The 19827-nt window shown below is 47.7% G+C and overlaps 1 protein-coding gene across 2 annotated transcripts in view; it reads left to right on the plus strand.

Annotated features, from left to right (window-relative positions):
* Window positions 1-15900, plus strand: part of UBAC2 (UBA domain containing 2) — a 182608-nt gene extending 166708 nt beyond the window's left edge. For both annotated transcript variants that reach the window (XM_063791892.1, NM_001246491.1), the window contains 1 exon segment: window positions 14700-15900. In XM_063791892.1, coding sequence (XP_063647962.1) covers window positions 14700-14807 — 108 coding nt within the window. In that variant the 3' untranslated portion in view covers window positions 14808-15900.
* The last annotated feature ends 3927 nt before the right edge of the window (window positions 15901-19827 follow it).

Below are 19827 nucleotides of genomic sequence, written 5' to 3' on the forward strand. Positions count from 1 at the left end.
CCCTGGGCAGGGATCTCATAGCCACCCATGGGTAAGGCTGTGACAGGTGTTTTCGAGAGAAACCACTGTCACGTGCCCATTGACTTGATCCAGCCCCTCCCGCTTGCCGCTTCTCCACTCAGACTGATGGTTTCAGCAGCTCTTCAGGATTAACAGGTGGAGTATGGAGCCACAGTTTTCCTCTTCTACCTCCACTAGAGAATTTCTAGACAAAGGTTATCCCCATGGATAAGAAAAGCCCAATAACCTGCCATGTGTAAAATCTTTCTATAACATGTTTAAAAAATAAGATACTGCTGTCAAATTCAGCTGAAAAGAAATATCAAAATTCCGTTATGTTACTGTTTACTTGATACAGCAGTGAGTCACATTCCTCATGGGGCAGCCGTTAAGACGAGGTATTTAAAGGTGATATATTTCTCAGTTTGGGCACTTCAGGAAAAAAAAAGTGTCAAAAAGGGAGTGAGAGGAGTATGTGTGTGATTGAAGTCTTCAGGGTTTTTTGTTTGTTTGTTTAATGAGTCATTTTTCCTTGATCATCCCAGAATGACAACAGCGAGGTTACTTCTTGTCAACATCAGTTTAAAACAGCACTTAATTTCTTCCTCGCTCCGTGTTACGAGAAGTTGTAAAAACATGAGGGGTTGTTTTTAACATACACTTTCTTATACATTGATTTTCTAAATCTTGTTTTTGGTGTTTCTTGATTATCCTGCAAATAGCTGTTATAAACCATTGTTGCCTTAAAGATGCAAGGTTCTTACTGGCATTATTCATTCTGCAGGCTCTTGGTGTTTTTTGCAGTGGGTACTATAGAGATTATAAAAGATAAAAAAGATACTGTTCTTGCCCTCAAGATGCTTACAAAAAAGTTTATAAATTTATATTGTATAATCTCTTGGCCAGTTTGTTTAACCACTGTCTAAAATATTTGTTAATAACATGTGAAGATAACTTGAATTAACAAAAGCTTTTTTTGCTTACTTTTTCAATTAAATGTTTGTATTTTCTTCATTTAAATATCAGAGCCACGTAATTTTAATGCATTAAGAAACTTAGTAATTTTTTAAGCCAAGAAAAATAGAAATTATTATTTGAGTTTTTTCTGCTGTAAACAGATACTTTAGGAATTTAGTGAGAGTTCAAGAAAACCTGGTAGACATGAAATGTATGCCATGTGCTTTGAAAGCAGAATATCTAAGAAGAATGTGCATCCTTTAATAAATCCAATAGTAGTTTGATAGCCATAGAAATCTTTTGCCACCTTTTCTACTTTTGCTATTTTTGTTGTTACTAAGATTCAAGATTTTTAGTTCTTCAGAATCCACTCCCGTTTTTTGGTGAGTAAACCCACGGCACCTCTGCCAATTCATCACCCCTCAGAGATGCCACCCCAGCCCCATTTAAGAGTATCCCAAGAAGGAGGCTGCTGTGCAGGCAGGCGGTGGGAGGCTGCAGAGTGCCAAGCCACACAGTGCGCCCTGTGCTGCCTGGCCTGCTAGCTAGACGGTCGGGATGGCAACAGCGATCCCCGGAAACCACAAGGCGAGATGTCTGCTCATGCCTTCCCTGTGCAGACGTGCGGGGAGGAAGATCAGAAGAAAACCCCACAAGTTCCTATCAATTTCACAGAACTTTCCAAGTGCTCTTAGAGTTGAAAGATAATGTCTGGGGAAAGAGAAGTCTAAATCTGATGAAAGGACAAAGGTGGATAAAGTAGGCTGTGGGGGGGAAATGAAGGATTATGGACCGGCTAAGGGAGGCAAGGAGAAGGCCCCTAATGCCCCCCAAAGACCACTGCCTGTTCTGTTCAGGATCCCCAGCATCAAATCCATAGACCCTGGGATTGCTTTTGGAGATGGGTAGACAAGCTTGGTGAGCTGTGGAATCAGTGACCGTGAGAAGCAGCCTTAGGACACCAAGGTGGGGAAGCTGCTGGAGAAAGGCGGTGTCACCGGCTCTGAGTCTAAAGGGAAAATGGGTGGCAAGAAGGTCCTGCCAGGGTTGCCCAGAGAAAGGTAGACAAGAAAGAGGAGGAGGAGGAAGAAGAAGATAAGTAGAAACTGTTTGTCGACAACAACAGCAAAAATGCCAAACCAAAGGCCACTTGATAAAACTCTTTTGAGTAATCAAATATGCTCAAATATCTGCTATCTTAGAAATAAGTATATCCAGGCCGGGCGTGGTGGCTCACACCTGTAATCCCAGCACTTTGGGAGGCTGAGGCGGACGGATCACGAGGTCAGGAGATCGAGACCATCCTGGCTAGCATGGTGAAACCCTGTCCCTACTAAAAAATAAATAAATAAAAATTAGCCGGGCATGGTGATGGGCGCCTGTAGTCCCACCTACTTGGGAGGCTGAGACAGGAGAATGGTGTGAACCCGAGAGGCAGAGCTTGCAGTGAGCTGAGATTGCGCCACTGCACTCCAGCCTGGGTGACAGAGCAAGACTCTGTCTCAAAGTAATAATAATAAGTATATCCATTATTCCATCTCTCTCTTTTTTATTGTTTTTTTTTTTAAACAGGTATCTTTATACTACTATGACCCATACTCAAAATTAACAAATGATTAAATTTTTCTCATATTTGCTTCTGATTTTTTTAAAACCAAAGGGGGAAAAACTCATCAAGTGTATCTCTTCTGACCCTCCCAAAGCTTAGAAAATGACTGTTAGGTAAAATCAGACAAGAAAGTTAAATAAGACTAGACCAAAGCTGGGACTTAACAAAAGGAAGATGAGCAAATTTCAGCTTCCTCTCTCCGATTCATGTCTTTCCTTCCTTTAGCTGACAGTGACCAGCTGTCTGCTCTGCACCGGGGCTAAGCGCTGTGCTGAATTCTGAAAACACTAAGATGGATAAGGCGGAATGTCCTGCCCTGAGGAGCTGTGAGCCCAGGGCAGGGAAACAGGTGGACAAAGAGCTTGTGGAAGTGTTCAGGTGCTGCTGAGGCCGAGAAAGGCCGTCAGGGCAGTGGTGTTGCAGAGGAGGGGCCTGAGGACAAGTACATGGGAGGTGGGGAGCCACGGATGGGTGGGCTGGAGTAGAGGGGACTGGAGGGCCGGGGCACTGCTTGGGATTCTAGAAGCTGGACAGAAAGGAGGCCAGACAGGCTCGCCAAGGGTCTGATGTGTGGCATGTGGTTATACTCTAGACACCAAGGAACCATGCGGGATCTTACACAAGAAACACCATCATTGGGTTTCCCAAGAGGTTGGACTGGACACAGAGGAGGGGGCAGGTTAAATTCTTATAATTTTCTCTATCCAGGCCCAGGAAACATGATGCAACTGCCCAGACAAGAGATGTTACCATTTGGTGCATTAATATTAATAATACATTTATAATGCATGTCAGACGACAGAATTACAGCAAATTTAGTGACAGATCTATTTGGCTTTTATTTGCAACTTATGAATTAGTGCAGCCTCCATTCTACAAAACAGAATGTGAGCTCCCGCCAGGCAGTACTGGAACAGTGCATTTTGTAAGAAGGAAACAGAGCAATAGAAAAATAACTGATAGGTTAACATTGAGTTACTTCAGGTTGCTTTTTTTTTAAGGGTTAAAGCGGAGGGGAGTTCCTTATTATGCTGACTTGTGTAGTCTGGGATCTCCTATTTTTAGAAAAAGCAAGTCTTCTTGTTTTGGGATCTGTCTGCTTCCTTAAAGTTTCAATTTGATTATGTGGCATTTAGCATGAGTGACTCCATTTAGTTTGGTCTTCTGGTTTGTTGGAGCCCAAAACAATGGCGTCCCATAATTTTGGTCAATTCACATGACACATCGTGTGGATTCTGTTTATGTCTCTGAGATATCCATTAGCCCAAGTAGAGAGAATGGCTTTAAACCCACAAGGTGCTTTCACTCTTAGCTGATAAATAGCAAAATGTATTTAGTATTAGAGAATCTAAATCTTAATGAGGCTCTCTCCTCTCTTCTCATCTCAGGAATCCTTACCACTGTCTCCAGAAAACCCACCGAAACTCCTAAAATGCTCACCTTCTGAAAGCAGGGCTCTAATATTTATTGGTTTTGAGACACATCTCGTGCTTCTGCTCTGAGTAGCCAAGGATGGCAGCACATTGGGTATTGGGTTAGCCTCCCATGGCATCTGGTCTCCCTGTGGACAGCGAGCTTCCTGAGGGCTGGGGCCATGTCTGCCTTGTTTCCTACCCTATGAAAAGCCTGATACACACAGGTGCCCCAGCATCGGTCGGAGAAGGGTTGAACACGAAGGTGTGACCAGTAAACTTCCCTTTCAGAGCTCTTGTTTTCACATAAAAAATGTGCTAGAGAGTGGTATTATGCCAGGTTTTTCCATTGCTTGCTCTAGTAGATTGGAAATATGTTTTCTAACAAGATCCCAAAGTTAGATGTGTTACAATGAAATACTAGATGGTACTCAAATAGTAACCAACTTTTGTGGGGTGTCTCATTCTGCTGGGTGCTCTGAGAGATGTACACAAAGGAGCTCAGCCAGCCTTAACTAAAGACCTGCTCCATACAAGACCCTGACGACGCTCTAGACACAGTTGGTTTCAGAGCAGCCCAGAACGCTGGCAGGGTCTGTAATAACCAGAAACCTGAGTTCAGCCAAGAGATGTGAAAGGAGGGGGGATCTGCAGTTCTCCCAAGGAAGAGAGCGGTCAGACAGGGAGAGGGGGGTGGGGGCTGCACTGCCTTGCAAGGGTCTCGGCCATGCGTCAGCATGGGGGTGGGCGGCTGGTGCCAACAGGTAACCGGTGCCAGTTGCTATGACAGCAGTGGGCGAGGCAGGCCCAGCACATCTGGGCTCCCCCAACAGGGTGTGCATGCTACCCTGCACCCAGTGTGAGCTCAGAATCGGGTGGGGGCCGTCTTCAGGTGGGCATCGCTTTCTGCAAGCGTCAGAATATGGGAAGTAAAAACCCAAAAAAAACATTTGTTTTTGACGCACTTAGCTAAAAGGGAAGTTAAAGAAAACCACACTCTAGTTTGAATAAACCAAAAGGAGTCTTTCACTGAGGGGAGTTGCTAGAAATCTCATTGGAATGAATGTCCCATTTTACTTATGTCAAAGAGGAGTTGAATTGCAAGTAAAATACCAAAGTGGGATTTCATTTATTTTCTTTTCTCTTTTTCTTTTTCCCTTTTTTTTTTTTTTTTTGAGACATGGTCTTGCTCTGTATCCCAAGCTGGAGTGCAGTGGTGCTATCATGGCTCACTGCAACCTCGACCTCCTGGGTTCAAGCCATCCTCCCAACTCTGCCTCCTGAGTAACTGGGACTACAGGCACATGCCACCAAGCCCAGCTAATTTTTTTTTTTTTTTTGGTAGAGACAAGGGTCACCCAGGCTGGCATTTTCTTAAATGAGAATTATCTTGAGGTAGTAGGCACACACATCCCAATCATAGATGTTTAAAAATAAAAAACAAGGAAAGAGAAACTGGTACAGATTTATTTCCATCTCTAGGGTGTTTTCCTCATTCAGTGGGTTCTCTGAAAAGCACGTTATAGGGGAATGTATTCCATCTTGATCTCCTTTGGAACATTGTCAGGTGACAGTGACAGTGCTCTTGTGGCAACGCCTATTTCTGTCATGCTCGCCTGCCTTGGTCAGCCAGCCATGTGGAAGCATCACACCAGGGCTGGTGGAGGGCTGCTGACGCCTGTTGTTCAGAAGCTCGTGACGAAAGGCAACTGATGGAGTCACGCCTTGCTCCACTGGGGCACCCTGGTCACCTCCAAGAGGGTCTTCATCCCTGTGGGGGCTCTGGTGGGGCACCCTGGACACCTCCAGAGTGGGTCTTCATCCCCGTGAGGGCGGAGCTGGAGTTTGCCATTGCCACAGCACCAGCTGCACCTTGGTGTCCTCTGAGTAGCCTTATCTCTGCTCCTCACCTCTGGAAGTCAGGTTTCCTGTTACGGAAAGCAGGCTCTGGATGTTACATTTGGGGAATGTTAGTGTCTAGAAATAAGAAATAAGTAGATGTGGAAGACAGGAAAGCATAGCATGCTGGAGGCGAACCCAACTAGAGCTGGCTTCTCAATGAAGTTAGAGGAAGGAGTCATTTCGATTTGGGGGCTAGAAACCAAGCTGCACTCTAATCTGATATTTTGTGGTGAGGATTTTTAGGCAGAAACTTCTTGTGATGCCTGAGCAGGAGGAAGGTACTGACTGTGCTCTGAGATGGAGAGGGAATGTTGAAAGAACGCCTTTTTAGAAAGTTTCTTTGAGACATTTTTAAAATTTTCCAGACCAATGAATGACTGCAAGCCCATCAAGCCAACACTGACGAAGTTGCAGCATGCAGCGCCGCGCCTCGCCTCGCCTCACCATTGCCTCCACTCACGCCAGAACAAGTGTCTATCCTAGCACAGTCTTTTCCAGAGTCTCAGTGTCCTACCAGCATTCTCATTTTGTCCTCCACATGTTTATTGGTCACTTTTGATCTTCACATTCAGCCTTCTCTAACCGGTGCTGGGCACCGGGTGTGTCAGGCTCTGTGTTGGGGGGAAGCAAGCCAGGCCTGGTGCCAGCCCTCAGGGAGCTCACCGTCTATGAGGGAGACCAGATCCATGCAAGGCCCTAACCCAATACCCAACTCATGCAAGTACCTAGTGCCAGTCCTTAGAGCAGAGGAGACCTGTAAACATTCATTCCTGTACTTCTAACAACTTGACATCAGGAGATTTTACATTGAAACTTTCTCTTCCTGTGGATGTTAGATCGGATCAGGTGCTCGTGGTGAGTTCTGATGCTTCTCATCCCAGTAGCTGGACTACAGAGACAGGAAGCAGCCTGCAGAGAAAATGAAGTAGTCCAGGGTTTCATTGTGAGTTAATATGTGTTGTGGCTAAAATATGGTGCTTTCGATAGGGAGAGAGATGGGCTGACCATCTATAAATACCATTATTTATATAGTCATCAGAGTTGTGTATTTGCTAAACTTTATAAATACATAAAGTGTATTTTAGAACAACACAGTCTTTTTGTTAGAATGTTATGCTCACCATTTAAAAAGATTGTTCCTGTCTTTCTGACTTCTTTAGGGCCCACCACACACCTGGCCCCGCTGCCCTCCATAGGAGAATAGTGGTCCTGAGAGGTCATGTTTATTGAGCGCTGGTCATGTGCCCGTCACTGTTCTGGGCTTCTCACATGCATCCCTCTCATCTCCCAAACTGCGAGGAAACAGAGTCAGAGCCTGGTCCCCTGCATGTGGTCACACGGGGCCAACTCCAAAGCTCGGGTCTCCCTGCCACCCTGCGCTGGAGTCAGACCTAAGACAGCATGCAGCTTCCCCTGCATTTTTATTTCACGGAAGCATGAACCTGGTTTTCTGTCCCTGCAAGTTGAGTATCCCTTATCCAAAATGCATGCTGCTCTAGTCCTTCAGTAAGCCCATCACACATTTTCTTCGTGTCGTCTGTAGACACTTTTTCTGCAGTGTTAGCATCATCTCTATCATCACTGTTGTCACAGTCACCTTGACTCAGAACCATCTCAGCTATTTCACCATGGGTCAGTTAATGAACAGCTGGAGCCCCCTTATCGATATTAAAAACTTCAATATCTGGCTGGGCTCAGTGGCTCATGCCTGTAATTCCAGCAAGTTGGGAGGCCAAGGTGGGCAGATCACTTGAGGTCAGGAGTTCGAGACCAGCCTGGCCAACATAGTGAAACCCCATCTCTACTAAAAACACAAAAATTAGGCAGGCATGGTGGCACATGCCTGTAGTCCCAGCTACTTGGGAGGCTGAGGCAGGAGAATGGCTTGAACCCAGGAGGTGGAGGTTGCAGTGAGCCGAGATCACATCACTGCACTCCAACCTGGGTGACTGAGCAAGACTCTGTCTCAAAAATAAAATAAAAAATAAAAACTTCAATATCCACTTCTTCTGGCTTACTGACAGACTCCGAAGGTATATTTTTTACCTGTTAGGAGGTCAGGCATCATTTTATCCTCATTTGACGTGTGGAATCCTTCAAAGTCACCACCTTGTTCGTCATCATCACTGAACATAGCACAGGCCAGAGGTTGTGTGAGGCTTGCATAGCTGTGTTTTCAGTCACTGTGTTCCATGCATTGGCAACAGCATGTGTGGCATCCTTCACGCTAAACGCCTGTTGAAAATCTTCCATACCCATTCATTGGCTGCTAGCATGTTGTTCAAGAAGGTACTTTTATATTTATCCTTCATCGATCTAAGAATACCTTGGCCACATGGCTGAATTAATGAAGTCACATTTGGGGAAAAGTACATGGCATAAACATGATTTTTGATGAGATTTCAGCTGGAGGATGAACAGAAAAGTTGTCAAGGTATAACAAAATATTTCAGTCATCATCCAGCCCAGCTTCCCTGCAGTGAGCACAAGCCACAGGTCCAAAATGTTTGTGAGACCAATCAGAAAAGATATCCCTAGTTAAACATGCCTTTTTGTTAGCATAATAATGGTCTGGTAAGAAATTCACTGCTTGAAAACAGCAAGGACACAAACTTTTGCCTGTCATGCAAGTTTACGCTTATGCATGCCTGCTGCATTAGCACATCCCAGCAAAGTTGTTCTGCCCTTGATGTCCTCAGTTCCTGGAGGGGCTGTCTCATTAGCTGTAGTTGTGTCTTTCTGGAGCAATAAAACCAAAACAGTGATGTTCCATCAGCATTATAGACTTGTTCTGGCATCAGATTTTTGTCAGCAATGACCTTGGCAAACTCACCAATGAATTTCTTTGCTGCTTCATGATGCTTTGTCACCACATTAAAAAATTTGGTTTCATGTTTTTTCTTAAATTTCTGCAGCCAACATGTTGAATATTCATAGTTCCTTTTCATTTTCAGTTCATCCTGATAGATCCTTGCTTGTTTCCTGACCCACATAGCATTAAGTGGCAGGTGTTCACTGCAACACCAAGGGATCCATCCTCGGTACATGATCAGGATCTTCATTTTTAGCTTTATGCAGTGTTTCTCTATTTTTCATTAATTTCTGTTTATCACTTTTAGCACAGAACTTCAACAGTTTATCCTTCTGTTTCTTCAGATCCTATATGGTGGTCACTCCAACACCATACTCTCCTGTAAGACGTTTCACACTTATACTGCTCTCCACTTTCTCCAACAGCTTGACTTTCTGTGCTATAGATAAACATAAATATTTTTCTTATCACTGTTACCCAGAAGGGTATCTGCAGGCCTTTTAGATATTTTAACAACATTTTTATAACACAGAGCAGAAAGTAAGCAAAAAAGCACAGTGAGTGACGCACGTGGGTTTTGGCCCCATGCAGGGCATTGTGGGGAACCTGCCCACTGGCATGTGCTTGCGTGGGGGAATCGGGGCATGTGCAGAAAAGGCACGTCACAGCTGAAGGAGGGTGAGAGGGTCTCTTTTCCCTTGGAGACACTGAATAAAGTACATGTTGTGGCCTGCATTTTGACTACAGCCCATCACATGAGGTCAGGTGTGGAACTTTCCATTTGTACTGCCATGTTGGTACTCAAAAAGTTTCAAATTCTGGAGCATTTTCGATTTTGAATTTTCAGATTAGGAATGCTTAACGTGTGTTTTGCTTACCTGACTGCACGTCTGCGCAGGCCTCAATTTCGTCTTTCTGTAATTTGAGCACAGGAGTTGATGCTTCACATGCCGAATAAGCTTTCCCAGGAGAGACCGTAATGAGATGTGTGGGGACTGGGCGTGCTGGGCTTCTCTGAGCAGAGGAATAGTGAGAGCCACAGCAGTAATTGTTAGTGTCCACCAAAGAGCCCCACAGACAACTGTTCTCTGTGCTGCTAGTTTTTGCTCCAGTTCTTACTGTCTATATGGTGAACCACTGAAACTACATAAAGAAAGGACAGCAGGGGCCACTTGGCTAACTTGCAGGGCTGTGAGCACTGCACCGCACCCCTCCACTGGGGAGTATTGGGTCAGCACCCATCAGAACACCTATCCCCTGACCCTTCTCGTCCTTGCTGGCTGGTTGTCGTCGCATACCCAAGCCCAAGCATGCAGTTTCAGTTTGCCATGGATGTTTAGTTTTGGACACTATGGGAAACCTTCAGGTGCCCTTTCTTAGTGTAATTGTTTATTCTTTTTAAAGAACTGTGCTAACATTATTGCTACTTAGCAATTGTTTTTAATCTGGTGAAAATAACAGGTCAGTGGGCAGTGAAAGTTCTCCTATCACACTTGTCTTCTCACCCATAAAAATCACTTAAAGCTCTGAAGCCAGCTTTGGCTAAAGGGGCATGATCTGCCCCGCAGAGGATGAAGAGCGAGCCCGCTGCAAGCTGTGACAGCAGACGCTGTCTTCTGCCAAGACCTGTGAAAAGCCAGTCTTAGTTGTCAAAACCAGCACCGCGGCACATGTCGTTCATGTCTGAGAGAATGAACTCAGAAGGAAGTCTCGTGTACATAGAAAGCTTTCGTTCTTACTCTAGGATGTCACCTACATGACTTACAACCCAGCCCAGCCATCCCAGACCTAAGGGGTTCTTCCCTCTCCAGGGCAGGGCCTGCATGCAGTCCATGCTGCTGCCCTGTGTTGGTGACCTGTGTGTAGCCAGCCCATTGTCAGCATCCTGTGGATTCCAAACCAAATGTATCATCAGTGGAGGGAGAGCTCAAGTGCCAGGTGGAGCTGTGGCCTAAAGTCACACTTCATCACTCCAGATTATGAATCGTCATTTGCCAAATCTCCAAATTGCTGAGTGTGGACAGCAAATGGATTCGTTTGTGCTGGCTGGGTGCAAAGAAGCAGCCAGTCCTCAGCTGCGCTTGAAGTACTACAGGTAGTAGTAAAGGTAGCTTTTGCAAGCCGTTTAAATAAACGTCATTAAGAGTGGCCAAGTTGTTTGGGGGCCATGGCATCATGGTGGTGGATAGTAGGTGGAAGGAAGGCAGGCCAGCTCCCGTTTGGCCTGAGTTATCTCCACCAATGACAATGGTCCTTAACTGGAGGGAACATCATACAGGTTATTTCCACCCAAGATTGGAAAGACCACCTTGATCAGAGAGAGTTTTCCTTCCACATGACACATATCCAGCCTGAGTCCTCCAGCCCCTCTCCCTGCACAACCTGATGGAGGCTTGAGAAAGCACAGGGAGGAACACTTAGCTTGAAAATATTCCTAAGGAAAAGGAAAGTGTGAATTCTGAGAACCAAGTGGCAGAATTGAAGTTTCACGTCTGGCAAAAGCCTCAACAGATTATTATCAAATAGATGGTTTGTGAACGTTGAAAAGACAGCTGTGGTCTAGGACACCAAACCAATCCTGTTGGCAAGATATCACCAAGACCTTTGACAGCATCTCATCAGCTTATGAGAGATGTTGGTGACATGCAGAATGGATAATGATAGTGCAATGAAGTGGGTTTGAAACTGATTAAAAATGTTGATTAACCCCTTGAACACAGAGTTCTGGGCTCTTTGACCTGACTTGTTTGACATTTTCATCAATAATAACTTGAACAAAGTTGTAGAGGTTTACTAATCAAATTTAGGCATGATACAAGTTTGAGGGAGATGATTAACAGTAGATAACAAAATGAGAATTGAAAATAATTCATTTTGGTTGACTGGAAAATGATCAGATGGAATTTAACAGAGATATGTAGAATCCTAGACTTAAAAGGTCAGGTAGGATTTAAGAGACCTGACTTGACAGCATTTTATGTGAAAATTCCTGAGTGTTTTCAGCAGGCCCAGCTTAACTGGCCACACCAGTGATGCAGCTCCTTACACAAGTGCATGCACAGGCGCACACACACATATGCACACTACTAATGCATTCCTCTGCTCTCATTGAAGCTAAGGGCCCAGACTGTTGGAGGGCAGTGGCCTCACTGCCCTGGTGAGACCACACCCGTGGTGTCACACTCAGTTCTGGGCGCGGTGTTCTGAGACGGTGTGCACAAATGGGAGGGGATGGGCTGAAAGGAACTGGATCCTGAAACACAGGAATGAGCAAAGGCAGCCACAGCCCTCATACTGGGAGTTCACAGTGGTGGGGAGAAGCTATCACCCCACAGACACAGCTGCAGGGAGCCCAGGACAGAAGGCAGTGGGGCAATGAGGACTTCGCTCTGGGGGCCTTCTAGTCTGGGAGACATGGAAAAAGGCAGGGGCCCCAAGACCCACCAGGGGAAGAGGAGTCAGCAGGCTCAGGGCAGAGGGCAGAGACAGCAACACAGCAGAACAAGCCACGGTACCCACAGGCCTGGGTGGGGGCCGAGAAAAGCCAGTGGGTTGAGGGAGGAAGGAGAGGGCTGTCACACCCGCAAAGTGCTTTATGTAGGAAAAGAGAATAGGGTTGTTCTCGGTTACTTCAAAGGGCAAAATCAAGAGCTGTGGCATTGTGCGGATGGCAGCTTGTGAGGGGCAGAACACCAGGGTGGCAGCATTCTCAGCCACCTGGCAGTGAGGCCAGGGCACTCAGCCACAGCTGATGTGCATATGATGCATTAGTAGTGTGCATGTGTGTGTGTGTGCCTGTGCACGCTCTTGTGTAAGGAGCTGCATCACTGGTGTGGCCAGTTAAGCTGGGCCTGCTGAAAACACTCAGGAATTTTCACATAAAATGCTCTCGAGTCAAGTCTCTCAAATCCTACCTGACCTTTTAAGTCTAGGACAGTACATATCTCTGTTAAATTCCATCTGATCATTTTCCAGCCAACCAAAATGAATTCTTTTCAATTCTAGTTTTGTTATTTACTGTTTTTTTTTTTTTTTTTTTTTAATCTACGACACTCTCTCCTCTGGTGGGAAAACAAACTAGAAGGTTTCTGCCTTTGTTCTACGCTGTCCACCAGCCCTGGGCAGCTGAGCATGAATCACCTGAGGGCGCCATAGTGTCCCAGGTGCTGGGAATCTTGCTGCCCCAGGACAGCCCTCCCCACCGCAAGGCATTTAGAAGACACCTGGCAGCCCTTCTTGGCTTCCTAGCCAGGGCTGTGCGTCAGTCCCTGTGCTAAGGGTTGAAAGCAACGTTCCGGGGAGGAGCACGCTCACTGCGTGCATTTGTAAGCCTAGTCCTCACCCACTGAGTGGTCCCATGACATGGGCGGCACCCCCCGTTTGGAAAAGCCCTGGCTGGACTCCAGCTTCTGAGCAGTGTCCACTGCGTGTCCCTGTTGGCCCTCAACTCTTCCCTAAGGCTTTTGGGGGAGGAGGGTCTGGGTGTCTGGGCCTGGGTGGTCACAGGGAGGTTCCCTCCCCCACCTGCCTCTCTACTCTCTGCACCTTCTTCCTCACCTTGCTGAGTCCTTAGGTTAATTTTGCTCAGAATATCCAGAGTTAGCCACTAGGCTGCGGGTGAAGTGGGATAGAGAGGAAGAACAGCAGGCTTTCTGGAGCCACATGCCCAGGCCCATGCCCGGCCCCTCCTCCAGCCACCCCATGCCATAGTCCCCATTCACACCCACTGAGTCCCCTGAGTAGAGGAAGGGGTGGTGATACTGGGCCCCTTCTCTTTCCACCATGTAGCACCAAGTAGCTCTCTCTCTTTCGGAAAGAAAAATTGGAAACTCTGACTAAGTCCTCAGGTGAACCCACAAAAGCCTCTTTAATGCGCAAGTGGCTAAAAAACTCAACATGTACAAGACTGTTGACTTTGATGAGGTGTTACTGCAAGTGCAGTTTATTTTAATGTAAGTACAAAAAAATGTATTCCTGTGGCAATCTGGGGCCATGAATATTTTTGTAATATATTCTTAATTGGGAAAAAAGGTTGCAAATAAGCTTTAGTAACATTGCCAATTTCAATACTGGAGACTGCCTGTAGAGAAAAGTACAGGAAATCTCCGTATTCACAGAATCAGGATTTGTGGTCAAAAACAATGCACGCCTGTTCCTCCCTGCTTCTGGTGGCTTTCACTACCTCCTTCCTCAGTTGCTGCCCCAGGCTCAGCCCCACTTTGCTGCCTGCGTAAGCCCCAGGCTGCGAGTGGCACAGCTGTCAAAGTAGTCTGAGCACCCAAAGGCAGGCAGTTCTGTGGCAGTGACGCCAGGGGTGTGATGCCAGGGCCGAGCATGGCAGTGACGCCAGGAGTGTGATGCCAGGGCCGAGCATGGCAGTGACGCCAGGAGTGTGATGCCAGGGCCGAGCATGGCAGTGACACTAGGAGTGTGATGCCAGGGCTGAGCATGGCAGTGATGCCAGGAGTGTGATGCCAGGGCTGAGTGTGGCAGTGACGCCAGGAGTGTGATGCCAGGGCTGAGCGTGGCAGTGACGCCAGGAGTGTGATGCCAGGGCTGAGCGTGGCAGTGACGCCAGGAGTGTGATGCCAGGGCTGAGCATGGCAGTGATGCCAGGAGTGCGATGCCAGGGCTGAGCATGGGTCACCACCATAGGGAATCAAACGACGCTGAGTTGTGTGTCCTGGTAGTGAGCCTGGGCAGCTCATGCCGACCTGCTTCCAAGGCCTGGTCCCAGCAGGCCACTTTACCCTCAGAAGCCCTATGTCCTTGTCTGTAGAATGAGGGTTATGTGCGATCATGCATATATATTGGCTACACATAGTGAACATTGAAAAATTTGTACCTGGTATAACTTTTAAGTATCAGATTCCATATTGAAATGAAAATTGCTTTTTTTGTAAACAGTTTTGACCTTTGCCACAAGGCTCACATGAAGAACATTTGGGGCCCAGGGATAAGCGGCAATGTCAGCGCCCTCAGGTTTCTGCGTTTTCTCTGCCTGCAGGTCGCCCGGCTCATGGAGATGGGATTTTCCAGAGGTGATGCTTTGGAAGCCCTGAGAGCTTCAAACAATGACCTCAATGTCGCCACCAACTTCCTGCTGCAGCACTGATATTCCCAGGCCAACACTGGGACCGGACCGGCAGCCGAGTGACAGTGCGTGGTCCCCACCATCAGATCAGCCCGGGGACCGAGCATCTCTGGTGCTGATGTTCTTGTGGGAAGAGGGAGGTTCCACCACACCCCTGCCCTCAACCGCAAGACTGTTGTCGTTTTAGTGTGGAGATAAGTTTGCCATTACATTAGCATGTATTTTCTATCTATATTTTTTATTGGGCATTTTCCCTAGGTTGGAGAGTCAGCACTCGTTTTGAATGTGTTTAAAATGCATTAAAATGGAAGATTTCTGCAGGCAGTTGAATGGCACTCCAGATGGGGAATTGCTGTAACCCTCTTACTGTAACGTGTCATCTCCTGCGTCGTGATGGGGAGAGGGTAATGTTATTTCACAAAGGACATGTCAGATCCTTCTTCATGGACTTTTTTAGTTACTGTTTTTTCTCTCAAACTTGTTTTCGAATCTCCTGGGAGTGAGGGAGAAACGGGGAGCTGAATCCTCCCCCAAGCTGTTCCAGGCCAGAGGACTCTGCAGTACCTTCTCCTACATCTAGTAACAAAGAATGGTGATAACCATGCACTGGTTCAAGGTTCTGGAGTTCTCCATGAAACTTGGGTTAATTTTGCTCAGAGTATCCAGAGTTAGCCACTAGGCTGCGGGTGAAATGGGATGGAGAAGAACAACAGCAGGCTTTCTGGAGCCACATGGGCTGACTAGGGCACTCTGTGGCTGGCCTGGCATGGGCTCAGCCCAGGAAGAGGAGAAACGATCCCTTGCCTGCCCCTCCCTGTGGCAGGGCTAACTGCCTGGCCCTCCTGGCTCGCAGCCAGCCAGCCCCCTGGCAGCAGGTTCTCCTCAGGGCTTGGGTCTTCAACCTGTGGCGACAGGAGGCAGGGCAGACTGTGGAGGTCAGGATGCAGGTCAGGGAGAGGGAAGGCAGGGGTGGACCGCCATGAGCATGAAAAGACCCGAAGCAAGTTGACTCTTGCAATGTGCAACTGTTACGTTCTGCAAAATGAGCAACGATGTATCAAATTGATGCAAATTTAGATGTTGATACTTACAATAAAGTTTTTAATGTGTTTTACTCTTCAGTATTTTTCTATCAGACTTGTACAAATAAAGCCTTGTTCCAGGCTATACATATTTACCAGTCAACCAAATCCTCCGCACTGCTCGTCTTTCTTCAGAAGACTGGGTGCTCGTTTGAAGTGAGTGAAGTGCTTTTGTTCCTATAAGTAGCACTGCCCACAGTGGCATTACCTGTGCAAACCTGGAAGCTCGGCCTCACTGAGGCTGCCTGGGGCCACTAGCTGCTCAGAGGGGGGTCGAGGTGACTTTCTTGGAGCCCAGCTGGTCCCACGCACAAGCCCCTCTTTGAATCTGAATTGCACCATCTCGGGTTGCAAGGAACAGTTGATGGTGGTGGAGATGTCCCTGACTTCATTCCCTAACTAGGCCACAGTCAACACCTCCTGAGTGCTGAGCAAAGCCGTGTGTGTCTGACCTCTGAGGCAAACCAAAATCCACTCTCTGTGTTCCCCGTGCAAAGGAGCACAGGCAGAGAACACCCAAAAATACACCCCCTCCTCCATGCTACCCCTTTAAACAGCACCTAGCCAAGTAAAACCAAACCAGAGGCAAAGGTATCCCTTGGAGACGGGGGCAGCAAATAGCCCCTTTGCAAGTAGCTAATTAGAGGCCTTGATTCACACTTGCCAGCTGTTCTTGAGTGTTTGCTAATCAGGATTCCCTTTGGAATGAGATTGTATTTTGGAGACCTTTGTTCTGCCCACAGGAACCTCAGTGACCCTCTATGTTGGTTGTTTAGAGAGTAGAGGATTGAGGACCTAAATAGTGGCAGAGCTGGGAGACAACTACAGGCTTGGTTTGTTCTCTTTAGTTCTTTCAGCCTCTTTCCCAGTTCCTTACAGCTGCCAAGTCCTCGCCTTTGCAGTGGTGGCCCGTGGTTCTCCATCCTTGTCATGCAACTACCAGGCCACTCTCCCTCCATCACCACCCTCTGGACACACACACACACACACACACACGCCTGCCTTTTCACGCTTGACCATGTTTTCTGTCTTACTGGGGTTCGCGTTGCTCACCCACTCTTGCTTCCTGCAAATATTGACACAAAAACATCTACACAGACATTCCCCGCAGAAGTTTGAATACCTGAGAGCTTCCACACCTCTTGTCAAGACACTGGGACTCTTTTTTCAGGCCGATGGCACCCCCAAGGAAGACCTGCGGAGCCATCCCAGCCAGAGGAGGGCGCCAGTGAGCCACTTGACTGGGCTTCCTGAGGTCTAGAAAAGGTTTAGCCTTTTGATTTTGTGCACGTGGTAACAGATGGGGCTTAATTTTTGGGTGAGCAGATTCTGGATTGTGAATTGAGAAGGTAAGATTTTCCATAGTGACCCCCTGCTCCTGACATTAAGGAAAGCCTGCCTGTGAAGTTCTGATTTGTAAAGCTAGGGTGAGTTTGGGTTTGAAAGGTGGAGATGTTAGGGAAATTGAGTACAAAATTGTGAACACATTCCAGTGTCATTTAGAATATTCTGTGAGTCCCTGAGTTTACGTTCCTACAATTGTTCTTAAGTTGAAATGGAAGTGTCTAAAACCATAGACTTAAGAATTTTATCTTAACCTGAGAGCTTACCTGATACTTAATTTGTGAGAATCAGGAGTATTTTCGTCGCTTCCAAGTTCCCCTAACCAGTAGTGTTTTTGTAAAGGGGTGGACCAAGAACGCCAAAATGGGCTTTACAGCTCAGACTAAAATTCCAGCTCTGAGACTGAAATCTTACACGTGATAAAAATTGCCAGAAGCATGTGAATTTATAACCTGCCAATACAGCCCTGTCTGATGGAGAAACAACCCCACTAGCTACATTGTAACAATGCCACGGATAGACTTGGGGTTCAGGTAGAAGGGCTGGACAATGCCACGAATAGACTTGGGGTTCAGGTAGAAGGGCTGGGGGAAGTGATCACTGGATGTTGGAAATCAATCTGAACAGAGGCGGGGACTAGAGAGTCAAATCATGTCTTGCTCTTCGGATGATGGAGTAAATTGATGACCAGGAATTAGGAGAGAGGAGGGCTGGGGATGGAACCCCGAGGAACTCGGCATCTGGAGTGGAGGAAGAGGTGGCAGGAGGATCAGGAGAGGGCAGCCCAGGCTGGGATGTGGGAGTGTCAAGGATTGGGGGGCGGCACTACTGCTGGGAAGGGCCTGGGTGAGGGCAGAGTGGTGGCGGCTTCCAGAGGAAATGTAAAGACCAGTGAGAGAGCGGAGGTGGGGCACAGGCTCAACCAGGGCACTTGGCAGTGGGGAAGGGGAGAGCCAGGGACAGAGACCGTGAGATCCAGGCCCAGAATGGGGTGCACTCAGGAGCCACGAAGCGGGGCACCGCAGAAACCGGAAGCATCCTTCGTTCAGTCCCCTGGAACTAGAGGAAGGAGAAGATGAAGGTCGAAATGAGGACCGAAGGCGAGGAAGCTCCTGTCCTGGAGTCTCTAGCTCCCTAAGAGGAGGGCCTGGGGGCTGACAGAGAGCAGATGGACGTCTTCAAATGAGAGAAACACGAAGGATCTACATTGGCTAGAAACAATAGCTTTGGCCTCTTTTTTATTTTATTTTACTTTATTTTATTTTTGTTTTGAGACACGGTTTCACTCTTGCCCAGGTTGGAGTGCAGTAGTGCCATCTTGGCTCACTACAACCTCTGCCTCCCAGGTTCAAGCAATTCTCCTTCCTTAGCCTCCCAAGTAGCTGGGATTACAAGCGCACACCACTACACCCAGCTAATTTTTGTATTTTTAGTAGAAACGAGGTTTCACCATGTTGGCCAGGCTGGTCTTGAACTCCTGACCTCAGGTGACCCGCCCCTCGGCCTCCCAAAGTGCTGGGGTTACAGGTGTGAGCCACCGTGCCCGGCCCTCTTTTGTTCATTAACTGCAGTGTTGTGGTCTGCTGAACCCCCTGCCTAATGGGAATTTCAAATATCCTAGAAATTTACACAGTGCCAAGAAACTAGCTGGAGTGTGTAGGCCCCTTATAGCCAGTCCATAATTCTCAGGGAAGTTGATCAGTTCTGTGACCTTTCTGGAATGTTCTGTGTGAGCTGCCCTGGGAGTCTGAGTAGACTTGGAGTGGGAGGGAAGAAAGTAACCCAGGTCTGTGGAGGAGTAGGGGAGAGAGGTCTGCAATAGGAATCTTCCCAGACTAACACCAGCAAATCAAGTTACGACCCACCATGGTCCTCACCCGGACACAAAAGTCGTTTAGGGACAGGGGCTGTCCCCAAATGGCCAGACCCCCAGATTCTGGGGCCTCCAACTTCACCACAGCGAAACAGAAGCAGCAGCAACAGTCCTGCGTGAGCTCCACGCAGAAGGACTGGAGAAACCCTCCAGAATCGCACTTGGCCCAGGCACGGGTGGCTCTCCCCAATCTGACGGCACCCTTGCCCAGCAGCCCCTTCTCCCCAAGGGGCCGTCTGTTCTGAAACATAGGGGGCTCGCAGGTTTGTAGAATGTTGGAACTAGAGAGTGTTTATCTGGTGTAGCCCACCTCTTCAGGTGAGGAGACAGATCAGAGAAGGTGCCAGGATAACTTGGCCGGAATCCCGAGGGCCATGATGGACTTGAGGCCAAAGTCAGCTCCCTGGGCCAGGCCTGTCCTCGGCCCTCCCCTGGCTGCTTCGGGCCTCCCCTCAACCTGGGCAGTGGGAGGAGAGCAAGAAGGTCCCCAGGGTTGGCCCTCAAATTCCTCTTGGGACTGTCCTGCTCCCTCATCCCACCCACGCCACGCCCAGCAGCACCCACAGCTCCTCTCAGGCCAGCCCTCCTTGCTGTCAGCGCAAGAGGGGAACCCAGAGGGATGTGGCAGCGAAACTCAGGCCCAATTCTCCCCTGGGGCCAGAGTTTTCTTCCAAACCCACTGCATCTGCCTGAAGCCATGTCCACCTGGCTGTCTCCACAGACAGAATGGGAGACTCGGGCC

This window comes from Pan troglodytes, chromosome 14 (assembly GCF_028858775.2).
Source record: "Pan troglodytes isolate AG18354 chromosome 14, NHGRI_mPanTro3-v2.0_pri, whole genome shotgun sequence".
NCBI lineage: Eukaryota > Metazoa > Chordata > Mammalia > Primates > Hominidae > Pan > Pan troglodytes.